The sequence below is a fragment of the Malania oleifera genome, chromosome 4 (genome assembly GCF_029873635.1).
Source record: "Malania oleifera isolate guangnan ecotype guangnan chromosome 4, ASM2987363v1, whole genome shotgun sequence".
NCBI classification, from domain to species: Eukaryota; Viridiplantae; Streptophyta; class Magnoliopsida; order Santalales; family Ximeniaceae; genus Malania; species Malania oleifera.
The window spans coordinates 91,500,829-91,523,426 of NC_080420.1; the positions used below are offsets into that span (position 1 = coordinate 91,500,829).

Here is a 22,598-nt window from a genome sequence, read left to right on the forward strand (position 1 = left end):
TATTTGTATAATGTGTGTATTAAACATATTCAGTTAATATAAATGAAATTCATAAATCGTGTTATCTATTGTGCAAAAAAAGATAATTTGGACATGAATGGTTTAATGAAATGTTGCTGTAAATTTAATTTTTCATATAATTTCAAAAGCCTTGTAATAATTTTTTTTTAATAAGAAAAGATAAATTAAGAGAGAAAAAATTCACCTTGCATCTAAATCTCACTTGAATTCTTAGGAAATTTCACTTTGTAGTTAAAATTTTGACTAGTTTCCTTAAAATTTTGAGATTTTGATAAATTTTGGATGATATTTTGAAATTTTGATGGAATTATGCAAGACGAAAATTGACTGCCATTTTGATTTTGAGGGTGATGAAAAGTGGAAGTTTCAACAGAAATTTCAATAATTTTGTGGAATTTAAGACCCTGCTTGTATGCATCTCTGTGTCAGGAATCAGTCTTAAGTGAAAATGAAACCATATGGTTGAAATCTCCATGCAGGTCTGAACAATTATCATGCTCATTCTTTGTAAAAAATGGTTATCATCTCTCCTTTCATCTCATATTTTAATTGTGTTGACCATGTTATCAGCTCCAATTTGGCCAAGTTGAACCATTTGTAAGGTGTACTCTGTTGGCGAAATCCTTGTAAATGTATGGAGTGTAGAAAACTGTGTGGCCTTGGGTAAAGTTACATGAGTTAAAAGGCTGTATTGAGCCATCATCCTTCTTTCCTGGTCAAATTCATAAGATATAATGTGCGTCTCACTCTTTGTATGTGATGTAGATCATTGGTGAGCAATTTGGCTTGGTGGATGTGCAATTCGGTAAATTTGATTGGTCTTGAGATTGAATGACTGGATCTGATAGAGGCCTGATGTGAATAACAGGTTGCATGGTGGCCTTGTGATCTCGTGTCATATGAACACATACAATTGCAAGATACTTGATTTTTAATGTACTGAGATGCAACATTTAGCAAATGTTTGCAGTTTGGTGGTCAAATCTATATGGGGATTGCAGCAAGTGGGATCAGCCACAGCCACTGAAAAATCTTGTGTGGTACAAATTTCATGTTTTGAGTGGGGAGGAAGAAAATATTAATCAACACCCAAGTGCACAAAACTCTAATGCCATATCAGGGGTCTGGGAAGGCAAAAAGTATTAATGAAATTTCCTTTATAAGGTGCATTGGAACCCCTGCATTCTTTGGTGCTTTCTATGTCCCTTATTTGATTTAATGGAGTAGAACTGTTTGACAAGTTTATTTTTTTGAGTTCTTTGGTGTGGCACGGGATTAATCTGGCAACAATATTTCGTACCTGTCTGTTTTGGTTTTTTTTTTGCCCCCGAATTGCTTATGAGTCATCTATATCTAATTTAGCATATGGCTGGGAAAAAAAAATCTGTAAAAAATCTTTTTCATTGCTTTTGTTAAGTTTGAAGCTAATACATTTTGGTGAAGGGAGAGTGCTTGGTTTTATGCTCATGTTACTCCCAGTTTGGTAAGCATGACACTATTTGCGGCAGAGAATTAAGTCATTTTATTTGAATTGATGACAGATGAAAACAGATGTTGGTTCTACATGCATTCAGACAGGAAATGCTCCCGAAAACAAGATGTATGTTCAGTTTGATGAAATTAATGAATTTTTCAAATTTTATTTTTTGATTTTTATTTATGTTATTGCTTTGTTCATTTTTAATAGTGTGAATGAGGAAGAACAACCAACTAATGGGCAAAACATGTCCAAGAATGCCTCACCTGTTGCTGAACAAGATCTCGGCGGGAGTACTAATATTCTTGTGGACATCCAACAAGATTTACCTATTAATTGTTCCGGAATCTCTTCAAATGGTGCAGTGAAAGACTCTTATTCTGATGCTGTAATTAGAAATGCGTTCAGAGTGGTGCCTAAACCTCATACGTCCTCTGGAGAGGAATCTCAAATTCTGCCTGCTAGTAGTGTGAAAACAATAATTACGCCCTGCAATACCACAGCAGTCTCTATGGCATCGTCGGACTTACTTGTTCCTCCCTATGGTAACTACTTTATTACTTTTTGCCTTTTTTAACATGAACTGAATAAGGGCTTGAGTCAGTAGCTCCATTGGTTGGCTTTTTTGCCGTAACCATGAGGTTACATGTTCAGTGCCATCATGCCTGTGAAAGCCATATATGCAGATTTCACTCAGCATTACTGTTTAATTATTCATAGTGCTGATGCGAGAGACTATGTGCTGCAGTGGACTGTAATAACACTCCAGATTCATGTGAGAAAGGACCCAATCAAGCTGCATCAATGACACCTATGGATTCCTTTGACTCTGGAAGCAGAAATCATACCAATTTTTTACAGTGTGCGACTCGTAAAGTCAATGCTCTGGAATTGTTGGAAACCACAAACGGTACAGTGGGGGAAACTCTGTCCGTTCATGATGAACAAGTTTCTAAAAATACACATGCCCTTGTGGAGGAAGGAAGCTCCAACTGCAAAGATAGTGGAAGGGCATGTCCTTCAGTGTACCATACAGGTGTTACGTCAAATAACAAATGTTTGCAGGTTGGTTGTGCAGCATTTTGTAACTGTTGCTTTTGTTAATGATCTTGTTGAATTACTTTCTTGCAACATTTTGTTATTTCTTGGGTCTAAAAATATAATGTTATCAGCCAAAATATTACGTCATTTACTTTTGATTGTTATCAGCTATTTTTGGAGGACAAAACAAATGACATGTTGCACTTGATTGCACAACCGGAGGGGACTGCATATTGGGGTTCTGAAGAAAGAAAAAACCTTCATCTGGAAAGTGAAAAGTATGGACCACAACAGGCTTCTGCAAATTCACTTTTTCTAGGTTTAGCCCTACCAGCAGAACCTAAAGTGGAACAACGGATCTTTAGGAAGAGCATGGCTACATTGCCATTGACAGCCTCTGGCATCAAAAGTAGAGAATTTGTTCCAGATGTGCTGCCCCGTTCTTTGTCAAGTGATGCATCATCATTTCTGAGGCACAAGGTGATGCTTGACAGCATTATAACTCGGGCTAGAGCATTGAGGGGAAATAGAAGCAGTTTTTTGGATAAGTTTGAGCTGTGCAATTCAATGTGGTCCGAAGAGGAATTAGATTTTCTGTGGATAGGTGTGAGGAGATATGGAAGGGACAACTGGGATGCAATGCTAAGGGACCCAAAGTTGCGTTTTTCTTCATGGAGGGTTGCAAGGGACCTGGCTGAGCGGTGGGAGGAGGAACAATTTAAACTTATGAATGGCTCACTTGTTTCACAAATAAATTGTTCAAAGATAACTGACCTTTCTTTGGACCATGACAAAGACTTTCTGCATCCCAGCATAGGAATCGATACGGAAAACACAACAGATGAAACCCAACTTTCACTTGGAGATGTATATGCCCAAAAAGATTGTAGTTTATCGAAGAGGCCACTATTCAACTTCACCAATAATCAAAGAAATGGCTCTAAACAGCCCCAGAAATCAGTTAGAACCACAAGGGCTCTTCATTCAGATTGCAGAAGGGGGAATTTCAACCGAGGGTTCAACCGTTTCGATGGCAAAGCCGCACCAAGAGTTGATTTTTCGTCAACCAGTGGCTCTTCTATTAATTTGACAGCGAAGGGAGATTTGCCCCACTGGCTTAGGGAAGCTGTAAGTTCATCTCATCCAATGCTAGAGGATTCTACTACATCTCTTGTTCCATCTATTGCTCATCCAGGTACTTCACGGCTTCCTCAACCATATTTATTGCCTTGTGAGCCACATTGTGGACTGAGCAAAATTAATGGTAGGTTGGCTGGCTTAAGAGCTAGTGATATGCAGTCAACTTGCAGTGCTCATTGTGCAGAGTTTTCCCTAGGAATGAAATTTGGGACACCAGAACCCATTGGAGCTTCTTCTTATCATGTTAATAAACGCGATGATTTGATCATTATCGGCAGTGATGCATCGTCTGAGGAGACCATATCTGATGATCATAGCTGTAGGTGAGCTTTTGTTTTCAGGTTGTGACAAAGTTTTAAAAAGCTTAGTTATGTCTATCTGCTGTAAAGTCTCTTGTAGATGTACGCATGGGAGGAACCATACTTTTGTAATAGGTAGTATTTGACTTATGATCATATCAAGAGTTCAAATTGGGCCATTTGATGATGTAAATGATAGATGGAGCTAAATTGCGCAGTCAACTTTGGTGTTTCCTGGAAAATCCAGCTGATGGGAAGAGAACCGTCTGCAGCTTATTAGCTGAAAATCCATGAAGGTTGTGATGTCCAGCTGGCCTAAATTGAGAACTGAGAATCTGAGCGTTCATTTTGAATGAACAAAACCAAGGGCAAAAATGGATAAACAAATAAAATCATGTGCCTGTTTAGCAACCCCTGCAGATTTTACGTCATTGCAAGGAGACTGGATATCTGTTCTTGGATTTTCCATGTCACTGTTGGCCATTGCTAAATACTTTCGGGTTGATTGAAGGATGAATTGGGCTTGGGTTATATAATCAAAAGGTTGTTCATCCCAAATTTTATATTCATCATCACTCTCATCGAGTTGGAACCTGAAACTTTCATTATAGAATTATAAGTTTAGTATCAAGCTTTTTAAACCGGGATGTTTCTCAAGAGACGCATTGAATGTAAATGCAAGGGTGCAATCTCGAGGATTGTTTTAAAATTGAACTGGCGGTGACCATGCTTGTGAGATTGGTGCTCGAGCCCGGGGGTGGGGGGAGATTATGATGTTATAAGATGATATTGGTAATTATAAATAGGGCGACTTTAGACCACAAGGCTTTCTGATTTACGAGGATAGGGGACGAGTTGGTGTGAACATCCATACCCTTTTTATGGTAGTGATTATAGTCGAATTAATTAAAGATAATTACTTGGCACAATTTAGATAGAAGTTGTATTATTACTATTATTATTATTATTATTATTGAAATATATTGAAAGGAAGTGATAATGGTTTTAGATGCTTTGATTTTTAATTTAAAACTTGCTAGAGTACGTTATTGTTTTTGTATTTTTACATGGGGGTTTGCAGGAAAGCAACACTTGGTTCTTCAAACCCCTTGCATGAAAAGATCTGATTCCTGCATTAGGAAAGTCATTTTGCTTTCTCAGCAGGTACGGATTTTGACTGATCGTCCGGTTCAACACTGGCTTGCCTCGAATTTGGTTTGTGGGAGGTAATGGGTTTTAGTATTATGATCTTGAGTATATGTTCAAATAATTTATGATGTATTTTAGATTTTTTTTTTTGAAAAAATAAATTGTTATCATAACAACCCAGCCTGACACTTGGCGCTGGTTTTTTTTTCTCTTTGGCTGCCCTAGTGATATAGGAGGGATTCAACGCAGCGGTGACACCTGAGGCTGGATCTTTGATTTTTTTTTTTTTAAATCTTCTTAAATTTATTTTTAAATTCTTTCCTTTCTCTTTGTCCAATGTGAGCCCCTAAATTCCTATTTCTTCCACATTGATTCCATTAAATTTTTTAAAAAATAATTTTTAAAATTTTTTTTGGTTATTAGATGAAATTTAATGAATTATAATAATTAAATTTTTCAAAAATGATCCCAACTCAATAGCTTTCCATCACTTCATTTCTCAGTATTTTTCTATTATAAAATTAATTCAAATTATAAGTTTTTATTTTATTTATTATTTATTTATATTTATATCTATTAAATATATAGAAGTAGTTTAAATTTATATTGTTTAAAAATATAAATATTTTTATTTTATTTTTATTAATTAATTTTATATTTAAATTTAACAGCCACAAATAAATTTATATTATATAATAGTATTTTTTAAAGTTTTTCATACTGTATGCATATTAATATTTATTATGTTGAACAAATAATATAAAATAATATGTTAAATTGTAATATTATTGTCAACTCTTCTTCTCTGTTTTATTTATTTTTTTTAATTTTTAATTTTTATTTTTTACATGAGACTTGGACCTCCACTAGAAAAGAGAATCCCACTGCTGGCCTCTCTTCAGGAATCATTCTCGGCAACTGATGGTAAAAATTTTCTCTTTTGATTAAACATATTTGATTCCTTCTTTAAATAATTCCTTCCTATTGTTCAAAACAAGAACATGCTAATTGAAATTATGCACTACTAAATATAGAACATATAATCAAACATGAAATTCTTATATTTATATAGCGCCACAAAAGAATCTAATAAATACAAATGCCACTTCTTCTTTCTTCTTAGTTTTGTCAAAATTCTTTTTTGAAAAGTGTGGAGCATTAAAAATAAGATTTGAAAATTATTAACCTCTCAAAAAGTGTTAGATGTACACAAGCCAAGGAATTCTTGTAGAAAAATTTTCATTTCTTTATTCTATGAAATGGCAATATAAACCCAACGATATTATTGTGAAAGATATCATAAACATAAAAGGTTATGTGATAGAGAGGAATAAGGTATTTTGAAAATGTCAAGAATATTATTTTCTGAAAGAAAGTCCTTTAATTAAATAATATTTAATTATTTTATAGAGATTTTGTAATTATTTAATTTTTATTAGGTAAGCATGTTGCACATGAAATTTTCAAATATTTGAAATGCAAATTTGAAAATTTTATGTATGGTAAAATGAAAGTTATTTTTTTAGCATTAACCTTTTGCATGGGCCCCATCTCTTACGACTTCCTACTGTTTGAAATATTCAAACTTGGTAAGTCCAAAATTTTAAATTTCGCTTAGAAATCTTTATATAGCTCTATGCAATATATATATATACACACACATACACACACTGTTTTGTGCGTGTCCATAAAGCAAAAATTGCATGCATCAATTTTTGAACAAAAATTATTTCCTTTAGAAATCGAAGAAAACATCTTCAAAAATATTTAAAAATTATTTCCTTTAGAAATCGAAGAAAACATCTTCAAAAATATTTAAATTAGACTAAAATCTACATCTATTCTATACGTAAATTTAGATTGTATTCTATATAAAAGTGCAAGACTACTAATCATGCAAAGTACTTTGGGAAAAATATTTTTATATTTTAAATATATATATTTTTAAAAAATGAATCTTACTTTGAGCAGTAAAAGCATCTGTTACATAATTTGTTCATTTATTTGAAATAAAAAGTAAAAAAAATAATAGCATCAAGAAGAAGATATTTTATGGAAAAAGTATAGAAAATATAATATCTTTACATTTGCTGTGAATGTGGCTCACATTCTAAGGGAAGGCATGAAGAAAATTTATGGAGCAGTAGCAAACAGTCGATTGATTGATTCAGAATTTAGACAATTATATTCTATCTGAATTAGTCGACTGATTGACCCAATTCGTCGACTAATTGACTAAATTAGTTGACAGATTGGCTTCAAACAGTATGCGTGAATTTTTGAATTTTGAATTTTGAATAATTGGACGTTAATATGGTTGGGTTTTGGGGGAAAACCTTCGTGAGAGCTTATATATACATATAATATGTTGTATATAGGAAGTCAAGTGTGGTTGAAGAGAGATTTGAGAGAATTCATGTATTGTTCATCTAATTTGGACAAGGAGATAGTGAATTTTTGTCGTTTGCTCCCGTGGATGTATGTTTTGTCGAATCATGTAATTCCTAATGTCATTATTTTTGTTATTGTTTTATTTACTTGTTGTAGTTGTGGAATATTTCTGTATTCATCATTTAGATTATTGCAGTGTCTATGTTTGATTTTTTATACAATTATATATTCCGCTGTGCATTGTTTGAGGGGTGCTTTACACGACCATTGGTATCAGAGCACTGTTGTAATGGCATCTAGAACTTCGTCTGTAAAATTTGATTGGTCGAACAGTCGGGTCTCTTTGGTCGAGTCTATGGTCGAGGCTTGTAGGATCTCAAGCTTTAGGAAATCTTAGGAACTTGACTCTGTCGCCCATGAAGGTCTCTCTGGTCAAGCATTTGGTTGAGGCTCTCGGTAATTCTATCCTTAGTCAATTTCAGCTTCTGGACCTAGTTGCCCTAGAAAATCATTGTGTCTAAGACTTGATCGAACCTTGTAGTTGTTCTATTTCAAACTTGAACCTTGGAGGCTGCGTCTATTACCTTGGTCGCCCCTGTTGGTAGCTAGTCGCTCCACATGGTCGAACAAAATCTTTATTCTTTAAATGCACTGAAGCTCTAGGGACTTGGCTAAACATCTGATTTGAGCTTTGAGTGTCCCAAATATTCCCTTAGCTTCTCGTAATGCCTAATTCTAGGGTTTTTAACTTGTTTTCCCTGAAACACAAATGAACCTTGCATAACTCCGAAATATGATAACAAAGGGTTGCATACAAAATAAATGAGGATAAACAAAGGTAAATGAGGGTCTAAAATCATACATTTTAGGGACTCATCAAGTTATCCTTTAAGTGAATGTCATGAATAAGTCATGATGGTCTATCAAGTCTGGGAACTTATTAACCTGTGATGAAGAAATGGAAAGAAGTCTTCAGGATAATAACCTTTTAAGAAGAAGGGGTATAGGATAAACTACTTCGCAGCCGAAGAAAATTAGTAACAACCTCCAAGTTATGCATATTTTGAAAGGATCTTGGAGATAGATTTTGAGGAAGGAATCATGATTGTAATGGTATTTTAGGCATAAATTTTTCTTGAGCTAAATTTATATGGGTCTCGATTGATTTTAGAGTTGAAGTCAACTTTAAGGAAGGTGTTTGCCTTGGTTTATATATCAAATGTTGAATCTTCTTCACTTTTGTGAGAAAGTTTGTGTCTCGGAGGGACAAGGATGAAATATGGATCTTTATCAAGAATAGTAAGGTAAATTTTGGGAGGAGTGTTCTTCAATCTCTGAAACTTGTGGTAATAAGAATGCTTAATGAATAAAAAGTTCAGGTAATGCCCTTGGACATATTGGAGAGTCAAAGATAAGAGCAAGGTTCTTAAAGGAAGCTAAATATCACTTCTAGTCCGAGTTTGGTAGAGGACCTTGTGTATGGGAATGTGTTTAATGAGGATCATCGGATGAGAATTGTGTTTAGAGATATTTCAAGAATCTCATGAGTCAGGTTAAAGGCTACTTCAGAATTTGTGGTGATTTAGTGCACCATGTTAAGATGAGTCACAAAAGCTCAGTTGTTCCAAGAATCCTTATGTGGGGTTTATAGGAGTTTTAGTAAAAGATAGATGTGTGTCTTAATCAATGAGGATGTTGATAAGATGTAGTGGGGGAAGATGTTACAATGCTATATTCTTACATTTATGATACATGTCAAATGGCTTGTTAGGCTACCTTGGAAGGATATAATACTCATGTGTATAGGTTGTGGAAGGAAATTTGGCTAATATGAGTTTGATTATGGAGATGTCAAAGGACCCATTTTGAACATCTTTATGTGTTATGGTGGATTCAAACAATTGTCATAGGCAAAAAACAAGGCGAAGATAGTAGACTTGCCATGGATGGTTACTCGTGCATAAATGAGAATTTGATGGAGAACTTCAAGTGAGTAGCCTCCCTCGCCTAGCGTCCTCTTGAACATTAATTAATTAAGCACCTTGAGGAGCACTTAGAGTGGGCTTTTGACATCCTTGAGGGGTTTCCGAGCCTTTTGTGTAAGATTGGGAGCCCCATGGACAACTCATTCAAGAATGAGGTTGCACGTCACTTTTGATCAAGAGGTTGGGACTTACACTTATGTTAGCCCTTGGATATACTCTTAGGCGGTGTCATCCTATATCCAATGGGACTATCAAGGTTTTTTATATATCTAACTTTGGTAGTGCATATTGTCACTTCCCTTAGCTTCAACTATTGGGTGGTAAGTGACAAGTGTCCTTACATGGAGATCATGTTGTGGGGATGGGAGTTGCCCTCAATTCTAGTGGAATGTGAGTTCAAAACTCTTACTATTTTAATCATGGTTCCATAGTGACAAATTTTAGTTATAACAAAGGTTGTCATACTGTGAGGCTTGACCACTAAATTGGAATTGGAGCATTTTTGTGGATAAGGATGAGTATAGCTGGAGAAGACTTGGTGTAATTTTGTTGTTGTGTGGGCATCACTATGTTGCATTTTAGGTAGATTAAAGCAAAGGGACCTTGTGACCTTGAAAATTTGTCGTTCCCTGCAACACTAGACAGTTAATTTTTTCCATAAAGAATTGAAAATGCATGCAAACTTATTATTCTTCTCAGAGTACTTTCAACAAGCACTAAGCGACCACTATGCATCAATGTTTTCTCCTTATCCACACCAAAGTTTTTATTTCCATGCATATGTTAAGTGCAAGTGTAAATATTTGACTAAAAAAAAAATAGGGGGATAGGCTCACATAAATAAAGATGTACCCTTCCATGATGGCCATATATTCGATAAAGAGGATATAGCCAAAGCCCTAATTGAACATGAGTTACTGTTGTACAAGCTTTTTGCATTATATATTCATCGAGTGGGAATTTCTTCAAATAGTTAGCTAGTGCCTAGCAATAGTACTAATTACGCATTATTGTACCGGGCCTTTCTTCGTCTAAATATACATGCTGGGTAGGCGTAGCTCTTTCAAGTTGCATTTGGGTCAAATTTATCTCTTTGCCCATGCTTTGGTACCCATAGAGGTGTTACCAGTAACTATACGACAAGAAATTATACATAGGATATGTTTTGTAATTTCTCAAGAAATTAATCAGGGCCTCGTTGACGAACACATGGGATTCATCGATGAGGGTACATGAGGATCTCGTCGACGAGGACACGTCTCGTCGATGAGTAGATACCGAGAGGGGGGGTTTGTGGCAGTCTGGAATTCGTTGACGAGGGGTGCAGGTTCGTCAACGAACTTCTTCAGGGACTCGTCGACGAGATGACGTGTCTCGTTGACGAAACTAGGGCTATAAATAGCTAAAACCTGGATTTTTGGAAGAAACTGAAGTATGAATTTTCCCTCTCTCTCTCTCTCTCTCTAAACGTCCCTCTCCCCTTCTCTCTTCGATCCCGACTCTGTTTCTCGTCGGATCGATGATCTGAGGTCACCACGACGCTCCTAGGAAAGTTCTATGCAAGTCTACAGGAGTGGATCGTTGGTGAGAGCGATTCGAATTCTATCCCAATTTCAAGGCAAGACATTTTATTCAGAATTTGTCTTTCCCATAATTATATAAAATGTTGTACATAGAAAAATAATGACATTTTATTCTGGGAGATGTTGTTTTTAGGGTGTTGAGTGGGGAACCCTATGAGTGTAGGACCAGGCACAATAGGGGACTTTTGCAGAAATTAAGTAAGGGAAATATGCTATGCTAGGAGTTTCAACCATGTTATCAGAGACTTTATGTATATACATGTATACCAGTTTATCATTTAGTTTTTACAGAATAAGAATTTTTAATGTTTGTGTGGCTTGAGTAGATATTTACCTGATATAGAATTTATACAGCTTTTTCCAGCATATCATGTTATATAGTATATACAGATATAGACAGATATACACAGATATTTATCAGACAAATATTACAAATTTTATTTGTATTAGTATTACAATATTTACAGAATGCTATGTTTCCAAATACCATAACACTTAGATTATATAGACAAATTGTACAGATAGATTATACAGATATAGCATCAAGATGCTATAGTTATGTTATTTAGATATTACAGTATTTATAGTACAAAATTATAGTGTTATGGTTATTTTGGAAACATGATAAAAACAGTAAAGATAATTATAGTATATATATATTTATACAGTATCAGATCCCTGAGAAAATAGTACAGACATATATAATTTACAGAGCACGGTACATTGCTAATTACAGAATAGAGTGCAACCACATATCTCAGATAGTGTGTGGGTACCGTCAATTGTGCTCAGAGTGGATGCAGCTCCCTAGTTTCTGGGTTGAGGGGGCCGGTTTGACCAGGTAGCAGTCCAGTTTCGTGCCTAGGAGAGGATGCAGTTTGGCCGGACTAAGGTAGTGTAGAGTACAATGACTTACCTGGTAGGCCAACCAGAGTTAAGTCCCACCTACGGGCCGCACAACTCTGTCATGAGGGGTCAAATCATGACATACAAACTTCTAGGGAAAAAGCTCAGTTATGTATATGTATACAGTTTTACAACATTTTATAAATATAGTATGATATTAGCAGTATGAAAAATAGAAAGTTCAGATGATACAATTATATTTCAAGTTACAATAAATGTAAGATATATTTTTATTGATTTGCCAACTTATACAATTTCAAATGTTATTATTATAGTTATGCAACTTGGTCGACACACACTAATAATAGCATATTTCCACTTACTGGGCGTCGACTCATCCCATACTTTAACATTTTTCAGGTGAATTAGTTAGGCGAGCAGATTAGGCTCACAGATAGAGTGGCCCCTTGTTTGCCCTGTGTTAGGGTAAGTATGTATAGAAGGTTGAATTTTTTTGGGGAGATGGTACTGGTGTATGTAACTATGATATAAGAAATACTGAATTCTGGTATTGTATGTATATATAGTTATGTGATATATGTTTTCCGCTGCATAAGTGTGCCCATAACATACAAATGTACTTCAGTGCCTATCTGAGGCCTGAGGGATTATAATAGGAATATCATAGTAATTTATTTGTTTTAAAAAAAATGGAGAAATTTTTTGGATCGTTACATTGTAGTATCAGAGCTTAGGTTACTAGATTTTGTAGATTTTAGAGTGCAGCGGAAAACAATACCAGAATTTAGAAATGGAATTTTAAGAAGAGTGGCATAGTGAATCAGTGAAAGTGATGTTGGGGAAATTAGGATGAGAATTTAGGGTTTTGTTTTGCGATTTTGAGGTAGAGTTTCGGGGTGGTTTCTGTGATTTTCTTAGGGCAACGATTTCAGGAAAACCATAGTAAACTATCAATGATTTCTATTTTCATGCGGCAGGGCTCGACCTTAAATTAGTAATGAGAGAGGAGGAGTATTTTAGCTAGTATAGTATTGTAGGATTCGATTACTCAGACAATTTGGTAATATTGTAGGATGGACCCAGGAGGTAGTAGCGCTTACGCTAGTGGTGATGACGGAGCGGGGTCCTTCTGGCGCAGGAGGTAGGGATTCAGATGCTGTGCTACGCAGTGTGGCTTAGCAAGTTATGACTGAGATAGCTCAGAGCTCTAGAGAGCAGGGAGGTCCATCTCTAGCTTAGGGATGTACTATAGAGAAATTTATGAAGATGAACCCATCGAAATTTTCAGGAGCGGCTGACCCTGCAATTGCGGAGAATTTGGTGCAAGAGGTAGAGAAGATTCTAGCGATACTTCACTGCATCGATGAGCAGAGGGTCCTATACGCTACGTATAGACTGGCAATGGAGGCCAAGAGATGGTGGATGACCACTAGATTGTTGGAGGAGCAGAGGACGATTCCAGTGCCGATGACCTGGGCTCGATTCAGTGATGTATTCTTTGATAGATATTATCCTGCCTTAGTCAGAGAGGTTCAAGTACAGGATTTTCTGAGCCTGTCCTAGGGATCATTGACCGTCCAGCAGTACGTGGTGAAATTTATTGAGCTATTGCGTTTTTGCTCTTATTTTGTTCCAGATGAAGTTAAGAAGACTAAAATGTTCGAGAGAAACCTGAGGCATGATATTTACAGACAAGTGGTAGTATTGAGAATATAGGATTTTTCAGAGCTGGTTGACCGAGCCATAATAGCAGAGGAGAGTTTGCCGATAGAGACTGAGATACAGAACCAGAAGAAGAGGACCACACCCTAGAGTTTTCAGGTGGGGTCCAGCTGAGGACCATGGAAAGGAGATAGATCTGGTGGGGGTCAGAGGCAGATGGTAGAGTACGGTGGATTTCAGGGTGGACAGCCTCTTGCCACTTATCCCAGATGTGGATGGAGACACCCAGGTGAGTGCCGGGTAGGAGAGAATGTTTACTATCGCTGTGAGAGACCCTACCATATGGCTTGATCGCGTCAGATGTCGTCGAATTATGCTTCAGCTCCCAGATCATTTCGGGATGGATACCAAGTGCCCCGCGAAGGTTAGCAGAGGAATACTGCGCCGGGGAGAGTCTATGCGTTGACGTCGGGTGATGCCAAGATGGTCGGAGACGTAGTCATAGGTACCCTTATTACTTTACCATATAAAGTTATTGTTTTATTTGATACATGTGCCACTTATTCTTTTATATCGGCGGGGTATGTAAGAATAACTAGGGTAGAGACACAACTATTAGATGTAGAACTGTCTGTGGGTATGCCGACGGGATCTGTGGTAAGATGCAGGGAGGTGCTTCAGAATTTTCCAGTAAGTATTCAAGAGAGTACTACCAGCTGATCTCGTGGTCCTAGATATGCAGGGGTTTGATGTGATACTGGGTATGGATTGGTTAGCTATTCATCATGCCAGCATAGATTGCCATCATAAAGAAGTGATTTTCAGATCCTTGGGTGAGCAAAAATACCGATTTGTGGGTTCACGCGTGCGTGCCTTGCCACAGCTGGTGTCGGCTATGCAGGTGAGGAGACTGCTCTAGGGAGGTTGCCAGGGGTATGTTGCGTACATAAAAGAGTTGCCAAAAGAAGAACTAAAACAAACTGATATATTAATGGTGAGAGAATTTCCAGATGTTTTTTCGAAGGAATTGCTTGGATTACCACCAGACCGAGAGATTGAGTTTACTGTAGATTTGTTGTCAAGGTCAGCACTGGTATCTAAAGCACCATACCATATGACTCCAGTCGAATTGAAAGAATTGAAAGATCAGTTACAGGAATTACTAGATAAGGGGTTTATCAGGCCCAGTGTGTCGCCCTGGGGAGCGCTAGTTCTGTTCGTGAAAAAGAAAGACTGGACCATGAGGTTGTGTATCAATTATAGGGAGATAAACAAACTGATAGTCAAGAATAAATATCCTCTCCCTAGAATCGATGATTTATTTGATCAGCTCCAAGGGACCTAGCTTTACTCTAAAATTAACTTGCGGTCGAGTTATCATCAGGTGAAAGTTAGAGTAGAAGACATTTCGAAGACCGCATTCCGAACCAGATATAAGCATTACGAGTTCTTAGTGATGTCATTTGGGTTGACTAATGCACCAGCAGTATTTATGGATTTAATGAATCGGGTGTTGCATCAATATTCAAACTAGTTTGTGGTTGTATTCATTAATGATATACTAGTCCACTCAATAAGTTTTGAGGAGCACGAACATCATTTGAGGCTGGTGTTACAGATATTAAAATAAAGAAAATTGTATGCAAAATTCAAGAAATTTGAGTTCTGGTTAAGGCAAGTTACCTTTCTCGGCCATGTGATCTCTGAGGCGGGTATATCAGTTGATTCGAGTAAAATAGAGGGCATTGGTGAGTTGGGAAAGGTCGGGAAGTGTTCAGTGTTCAGGAGGTCAGGAGTTTTCTAGGATTAGTAGGTTATTACCAGAGCTTCTTAGATGGCTTCTCCAGATTATCGGGTCCATTAACACGACTTACGAGGAAAAATGTGAAGTTTGATTGGACCAGTGATTGTGAGCAGAGTTTTCAAGAATTAAAGTTGTGATTGATTTCGACACCGGTTTTAGCTATTCCATCAGGAGGGGATGAATTTGTGATATCCACTGATGCCTCTTTGAAGTGTCTGGGATGTGTGCTAATGCAGCAGGGAAGAGTCATTGCTTATGCGTCTAGACAGCTTAAAGAATATGAAAAGAACTATCTTGTGCATGACTTATAATTAGCTATAGTGGTTTATGCTTTAAAGATCAGGAGGTATTATTTATATGATGGGAAGTGCGAAATTTTCATGGATCACAAAACTTTAAAATATTTCTTTACCCAGAAAGAACTGAATATAAGGCAAAGAATGTGGCTGGAGCTTATTAAGGATTATGACTGCACTATTAGTTACCACCCAGGGAAAGCGAATGTAGTAGCAGATGCTCTGAGCAGGAAATCAGTGGGATCAGCACTGACAGTTATAGAGGTTTAGCATCCGATCCTAATGGATCTAGAGAGACTTGGCGTGGAGTTGGTAGTAGATGATCCAAGGGCATTTATCACCAGCCTGGTTGTGCAACCGATGCTATATGAAAAGATTAAGGCTGCTTAGGGTGATGACACAGAATTAGCAGAAGTTATGACTAGAATGCAGGAAGGTCAGGGAGAGGAGTTCAGTATCTCTAATGACGGAGTTCCGAGATTTCGCACCAGACTGTGTGTGCTTGTGGATGATGATATTAAAAGAACGATTTTAGAGGAAGCTCACAAATCACTATACAAAGTTCATCATGGTAGTACTAAACTGTATAGGGATCTGTGAGAGTATTTATGGTGGAGTGGAATGATTACCGAATTTGTATAGCAGTGTTTGATGTGCTAGCAGGTTAAGGCTGAGCACCAAAGACCAGCAGGCAGTTGTAGCCACTATTTATCCCAGAGTGGAAATGGGATCACGTCTCTATGGATTTTGTTACTGGGTTACCACCTGTATGATAAGGATTGAATGCAATTTGGGTGGTTATTGATCGTCTGACGAAGATCGCTCATTTCATCCCTATTAAATTCGGTTATTCCATGGACAGATAGGCAGAAATATATGTTTAGGAGATAGTTCGTGTCCATGGCGTACTGGTATCCATAGTCTCAGACCAAGATCCTTGGTTTACCTCACGATTTTGGGAAAGTTTTCAGGAGGCTATGGGTGCACAGTTAGCATTCAACACTGCTTTCCACCTCCAGACAGATGGACAGACCAAGAGGATGATCCAGACATTAGAAGATATGCTTCGTGCTTGCGTGCTTAATTTTGGGGGTAGTTGGACCTAATTTATGTCGTTAGTCGAGTTTGCTTATAATAATAGCTACCAAGCTAGCATCGGCATGACACCTTACGAGGCACTGTATGGTAGGAGATGTCGTTCTCATTTTTTCTAGTATGAAGTAGGCGAAAGGCGAGTTTTGGGTCCAGAGATAGTGCAACAGGCTTATGATAAGGTCCGACTGATTAAAGAAAGAATCAGTTTGGCACATAGTCGGTAGAAAAGCTAAGCAGACACTCGCCGTTGGGAATTAGAGTTTGATGTAGGGGATCGAGTATTCCTGAAGATAGCTCCCTTGAAAGGAGTTATGAGGTTTGGGAAGAAGGGCAAATTGAGCCCTAGGTATATTGGCCCTTTTGAGATACTAGAGAAAGTGGGGTCAGTTCCCTACATGCTAGCTTTGCCGCCAGCTCTGTCTAGAATACATGACGTGTTTCACGTTACTATGTTAAGGAAATACGTCCCAGACTCATCCTACATAATTAGCTATGTAGAGATAGAGCTTAAAGATTCACTAGCCTATGAGAAAGCACCAATACAGATCTTAGACCAAAAGACACAAGAATTACGCACTAAAGAAATTCAGCTAGTGAAAGTTTTGTGGAGGAACCATGCTATAGAAGAAGTTTCTTGGGAGCTTGAAGATGAAATTAGACAGAAATACCCGCATTTGTTTAGTGGTATATAGTAGTAGTTTGTAAGTTCAAGAATAATAGTTTTATATTGTTTAATGTAAGATAATGAATGTATAGTTAAATTTTCTTTAGACTTTAGAATAGGTAGTATTTTGGTTTTGGGAGAAAATTTTTTTATTTTGTAGTTGTAATCTCTTAGGATCTTGAATGTAACCACGGTATTCCTCCGCCATAAGTGAGGGTAAGTAATAAAATAAGTAGACCGTTTGCCTCTATGGGATGATAGATTGTATGGATGGTGTTCAACATAAATAGTAAATTTCGAAGACGAAATTTTATAAGGAGGGGAGAATGTAATAACTCAAGAATAATAAATCAGGGTCTCGTCAACGAACACAAGGGATTTGTCGATGAGGGTACATGAGGATCTCGTTGACGAGAAGATACCGAGAGGGGGGTTTATGGCAGTCTGGAATTCGTCGACGAGGGGTGCAGGTTCGTTGACGAACTTCTTCAGGGACACGTTGACAAGATGACGTGTCTTGTTGATGAACCCGGGGCTATAAATAGCTAAAACCCGAATTTTTGGCAGAAACTAGTGCAAGAATTTTCCCCCTCTCTCTCTCTCTTTCTCTTTAAACGTCCCTCTCCCCTTCTCTCTTCAACCCCGACTCCATTTCTTGCCGGATCGATGATCTGAGGCCACCACGACGCTCTTAGGAAAGTTCTTTACAAGTCTACCGGAATGGATTGTTGGTGGGAGCAATTCGAATTCCATCCCAATTTCAGGGTAAAACATTTTATTCAGAATTTGCCTTTCCCATAGTTATATAAAATGTTGTACATAGAAAAATAATGACATTTTATTTTGGGAGATGTTGTTTTTAGGGTGTTGAGTGGGGAACCCTGCGGGTGTAGGACTAGGCATAGTAAGGGGCTTTTGCAGAAATTAAGTAAGAGAAATATACTATGTTAGGAGTTTTAACCATGTTATCAGAGATTTTATGTATATAGATTTATACCAATTTATTATTCAGTTTTTACAGAATAAGAGTTTTTAATGTTTGTGTGGTCTGAGCAGATATTTACCTGATATAGAATTTATACTGCTTTTTCTAGCATATCGTGTTATACATTATATATAGATATAAACAGATGTACACAAATATTTATCAGACAAATATTACAAATTTCATTCAGATCAGTATATTACAATATTTATAGAATGCAATGTTTCCAAATACCATAACACTTAGATTATACAGACAGATTATATAGACAGATTGTACAGATAGATTATACAGATTTAGCATCAAGATGCTACAATTATGTTATTCAGATATTATAGTATTTATAGTACAAAATTATAGTGTTATGGTTATTTTGGAAACATGATGAAAACAGTAAAGATAATTATTGTATATATATTTATACAGTATCAGATCCCTGAGAAAATAGTACGAATAGATATAGTTTATAGAGCACGGTACCGTTGCTATTTGCCGAATAGAGTGCAACTACATATCTCAGATAGTGTGTGGGTACCGTCAATTGTACTCGGAGTGGATGCAGCTCTCTAGTTTCTGGGTTGAGGGGGCCGATTTGACGAGGTAGCAGTCTAGTTCCATGCCTAGAAGAGGATGCAGTTTGGTAGGACTGAGGTAGTGTAGAGTATAGTGACTTACCTGGTAGGCCAATCAGAGTTAAGTTCTGCCTACGGGCCACACAACCCTATAATGAGTGGTCAAATCATGACATACAGACTTCCACGGAAAAAGTACAGTTATGTATATGTATACAGTTTTACAACATTTTATAAATATAGTATGATATTAGCAATATGAAAAATAGAAAGTTTAGATGATACAATTATATTTCAAGCTACGATAAATGTAAGATGTATCTTTACTGATTTGCCAGCTTTTATAGTTTCAAATGTTATTATATAGTTATGCAACTTGGTCGCCACACACTAGTAATAGCATATTTCCACTTACTGACCATTGACTCATCTCATACTTTAATATTTTTCAAGTGAACTAGCTAGGCGAGCGCGAGCAGATCAGGCTCGCAGATAGAGTGGCCCCTTGTTTGCCCTGTGTTAGGGTAAGTGTGTATAGAGGGTTGAATTTTTTTGGGGAGATGGTATTGGTGTATGTAACTATGATATGAGAAATACTAAATTTTGGTATTGTATGTATATATAGTTATGTGATATATGTTTTCCACTGCATAAGTGTGCCCATTACATACAGATATACTTCAGTGCCTATCTGAGGCCTGAGGGATTATAGCAAGAATATCAAAGTAATTTATTGGTTTAAAAAAAAATGGAGAAATTTTTTGGGTCATTTCACCCTATGTTGCCCATATGCCTCCTTTTTGGATGTGAAACATGTGCCTAATGGATCTTGTTCCTCATACATCCAATGCTAATAAATGTAGAAACAATTGGCATATGTTTTGCATCCAAAAAATAGGTGTTGGCCTAACAAGGCTTAATAACCTTATTTTGATAATAACAAATCAAGGGAACTTAACATATATTTGGTTAAAAAATGATGTTTCAGGTAACTCAAGTATGAAGATCAAGTGACCAATATCAAAGTGCTGACAAAGTCTACTAAAAGGTCGAACGTAATGTTACAAGATCTTATGAAGCTAAAAACTGTTAAAGCTTAAAGTCAAGCTAAAATGAAGAATGGAGGTTATACATGAAGACTTAGTGATTAGACGAGTCATAATCTTTTAAGAAGTCTCATGTAAGTACTTCATAAAAGTCAATATGAATGGTTGAAGCTCTTAGGAATCTTTATTGACTTAAAGACTAGCTTTTGAAAATCCTAGAAAATATTTTTTAAATCTAAAGTTTCATATAAGGATCAAAGTATTGAAAATAAAAATTTTTGGAAAAATGCAAGCTCAGGAGACTGATCATATTTGATCAGTTGACCTTATGCTGAATAAATTGAGCAGACATAATAGCATCAGACGACTAACCTCTCAGGATTATGCGACTAACACCATTCTGTGTTTGAAATTTCGTTGAATTATAAAGGCATAGGCGACTGACCCTGATAGTTTAACCGACTACTTCGGTTATTTAGATTTGAAACAACAAGGGAAAATATCCAAAATTGATTGCTTGGACCCCAAACTTGGGAAATACTGCAAGTAAACTTGGGGAATACAAAAATCAAGGTTTTTCTATCTATAAATACATGTAAAACATAAAGATTAATCACACACCTACAAGTTGCAATCAAGCAAAATTCTTTCTACTCTCCAAAGTTCTCTTGCTAATACTTTTGCTGCAGTACCTGCTGTGATTTTGCCGAAAAGAGTTCATGGTTCTTAGCTCTTCTACTGAATATATCAATCTAAGAAAGAACCCCGGTGATAAATACTTAAGCTTCATCTTTCTATATTGATTTTGATTGAAGTATATTGTGATTTTAATTGTGCAAACCTGCTCTAACTGAGAGTGTTCTTGTACGAACTAAAGTTGTTCTTGTTTTTTGTATTGTATTGACGATTCAGGTCATTGGATCATTGCCTAGCAAGAGGGGATTCTCGTCAGAGAGGGAACTCCACCTGAGAAGGAGAGAGGTTGTAAATTTGGCCTAATAAAGAAAGTTGGAATCCTTACAGCGGTTGCTTGAGGCAAGGACATAGGCCGTTGGCCGAACCTTGTAAAAATACGGTCTATAGCTCCTCTCTCTACTCTCTTTAATTTACAGCAAATTGCATGTATAATTAATTGTTGAGAGCTGGTTGTTCATTGAGAATTGATGGAACATTAATTAAAAGAATTATATTGATTGGTTGATTGAGTTTTTGATAAAGCTTTGAAATCTGAATTGTTGAATACACAAGTTGAGATTAAACTTGAGAACAATTTTAACTTTGTTATGATCTTAAAAGAAAAACTAATTTGAATTAATATAAGTTGAACTTGGAAAAATTGTTGGTTAAAGTTCAATGGATTATTGATCATTGTGTTTGTGTGACTGTTGAAAAGAAAGTTGGTTGTGGTTAACACTTGAACTAAAGAACTTGTAAAACAAAGAGTTTTCAAAGAAAATTTTAAAATCCCAATTCACCCCTCCTCTTGGGAGCACACCTTACTTTTCAATTGGTATCAGAGTAAGGTTATAGTAAATCTTAAATTAGAAGCTACACAAAGATCTCTATGGCACACCTAGGTGTATCTCCTTTTGCTGAGGGTCAATCCTCCTCTAGAGCACCCATTTTGGAAACAACAAATGAGGATATACTTGCAAACCATGGATTGGAAAGCTTGGAAAGTAGTCACACATGGTGACCTTGTCCCTACCAAAACCGTAGACAATAAAGAAATACCAAAAGAAGAAAAAGAGATGATTGATAATGATTTAAAGATGCTGCAAACAAACTTAAGTGCAATGAATGCACTATACTGTGCCCTTGATGTAAACGAATTCAATAGGGTCATGACATGCAAATCAACCAAAGAAATTTGAGATAAACTTGAAGTAACTTATGAAGGAACTGTTGATGTAAAAGATAGTAGAATTGATATGCTCACTAGCGAGTATGAAACATTTATGATGAACCTTGATGAGATCATCACTGGTATGTACACTAGGTTCACTCATATCATAAACACTCAAAAGCACATTAAGGAAAAAATACACTACTTATGAGATGATTCAAAAAATACTTAGAGCACTCCCACCTATTTGGGAACCTAAGGCCACTACAATAACGGAAGGAAGAAATTTAAAAAATACCTCCCTAGATAAGATAATAGGATCTCTTCTCACATACGAGATGACAATTAATGAAAGAAATTCGAAAGGTAACAAACACATGAAATCAATAGCTCTTAAAGCTTCTAAAGAAAATTCTAGTGAAGAAGAAGAAGACAACGAATTAGACAATGATTACATAGCCTTGATTACTAGGAGACTTGGAAAATTCCTCAAGAAAAATAAGAAATTTATCCTAAAATTCAAATGCTCAAAAGCTGATAAAGGGGAAACAAGCAAAAATGAAATTAAGAATGAACCTCCTACATGTTATAATTGCAAAAAGGTTGGGCATATTAAACCTGATTGTCCACAGCTCAAGAAAGACAAAAAGAAGAAAAAGAAGGCAATGAAAGCCA

The 22,598-nt window shown here is 36.5% G+C and overlaps 1 protein-coding gene across 9 annotated transcripts in view; it reads left to right on the top strand.

Moving 5' to 3' along the window:
• Positions 1 to 4,212, top strand: part of LOC131154579 (uncharacterized) — a 55,107-nt gene extending 50,895 nt beyond the window's left edge. For all 9 annotated transcript variants that reach the window (XM_058107445.1, XM_058107439.1, XM_058107444.1 and 6 more), the window contains 4 exons: positions 1,563 to 1,621; positions 1,709 to 2,043; positions 2,247 to 2,563; positions 2,708 to 4,212. In XM_058107445.1, coding sequence (XP_057963428.1) covers positions 1,563 to 1,621; positions 1,709 to 2,043; positions 2,247 to 2,563; positions 2,708 to 4,006 — 2,010 coding nt within the window. In that variant the 3' untranslated portion in view covers positions 4,007 to 4,212. The remainder of the gene's footprint in view (positions 1 to 1,562; positions 1,622 to 1,708; positions 2,044 to 2,246; positions 2,564 to 2,707) is intronic.
• The last annotated feature ends 18,386 nt before the right edge of the window (positions 4,213 to 22,598 follow it).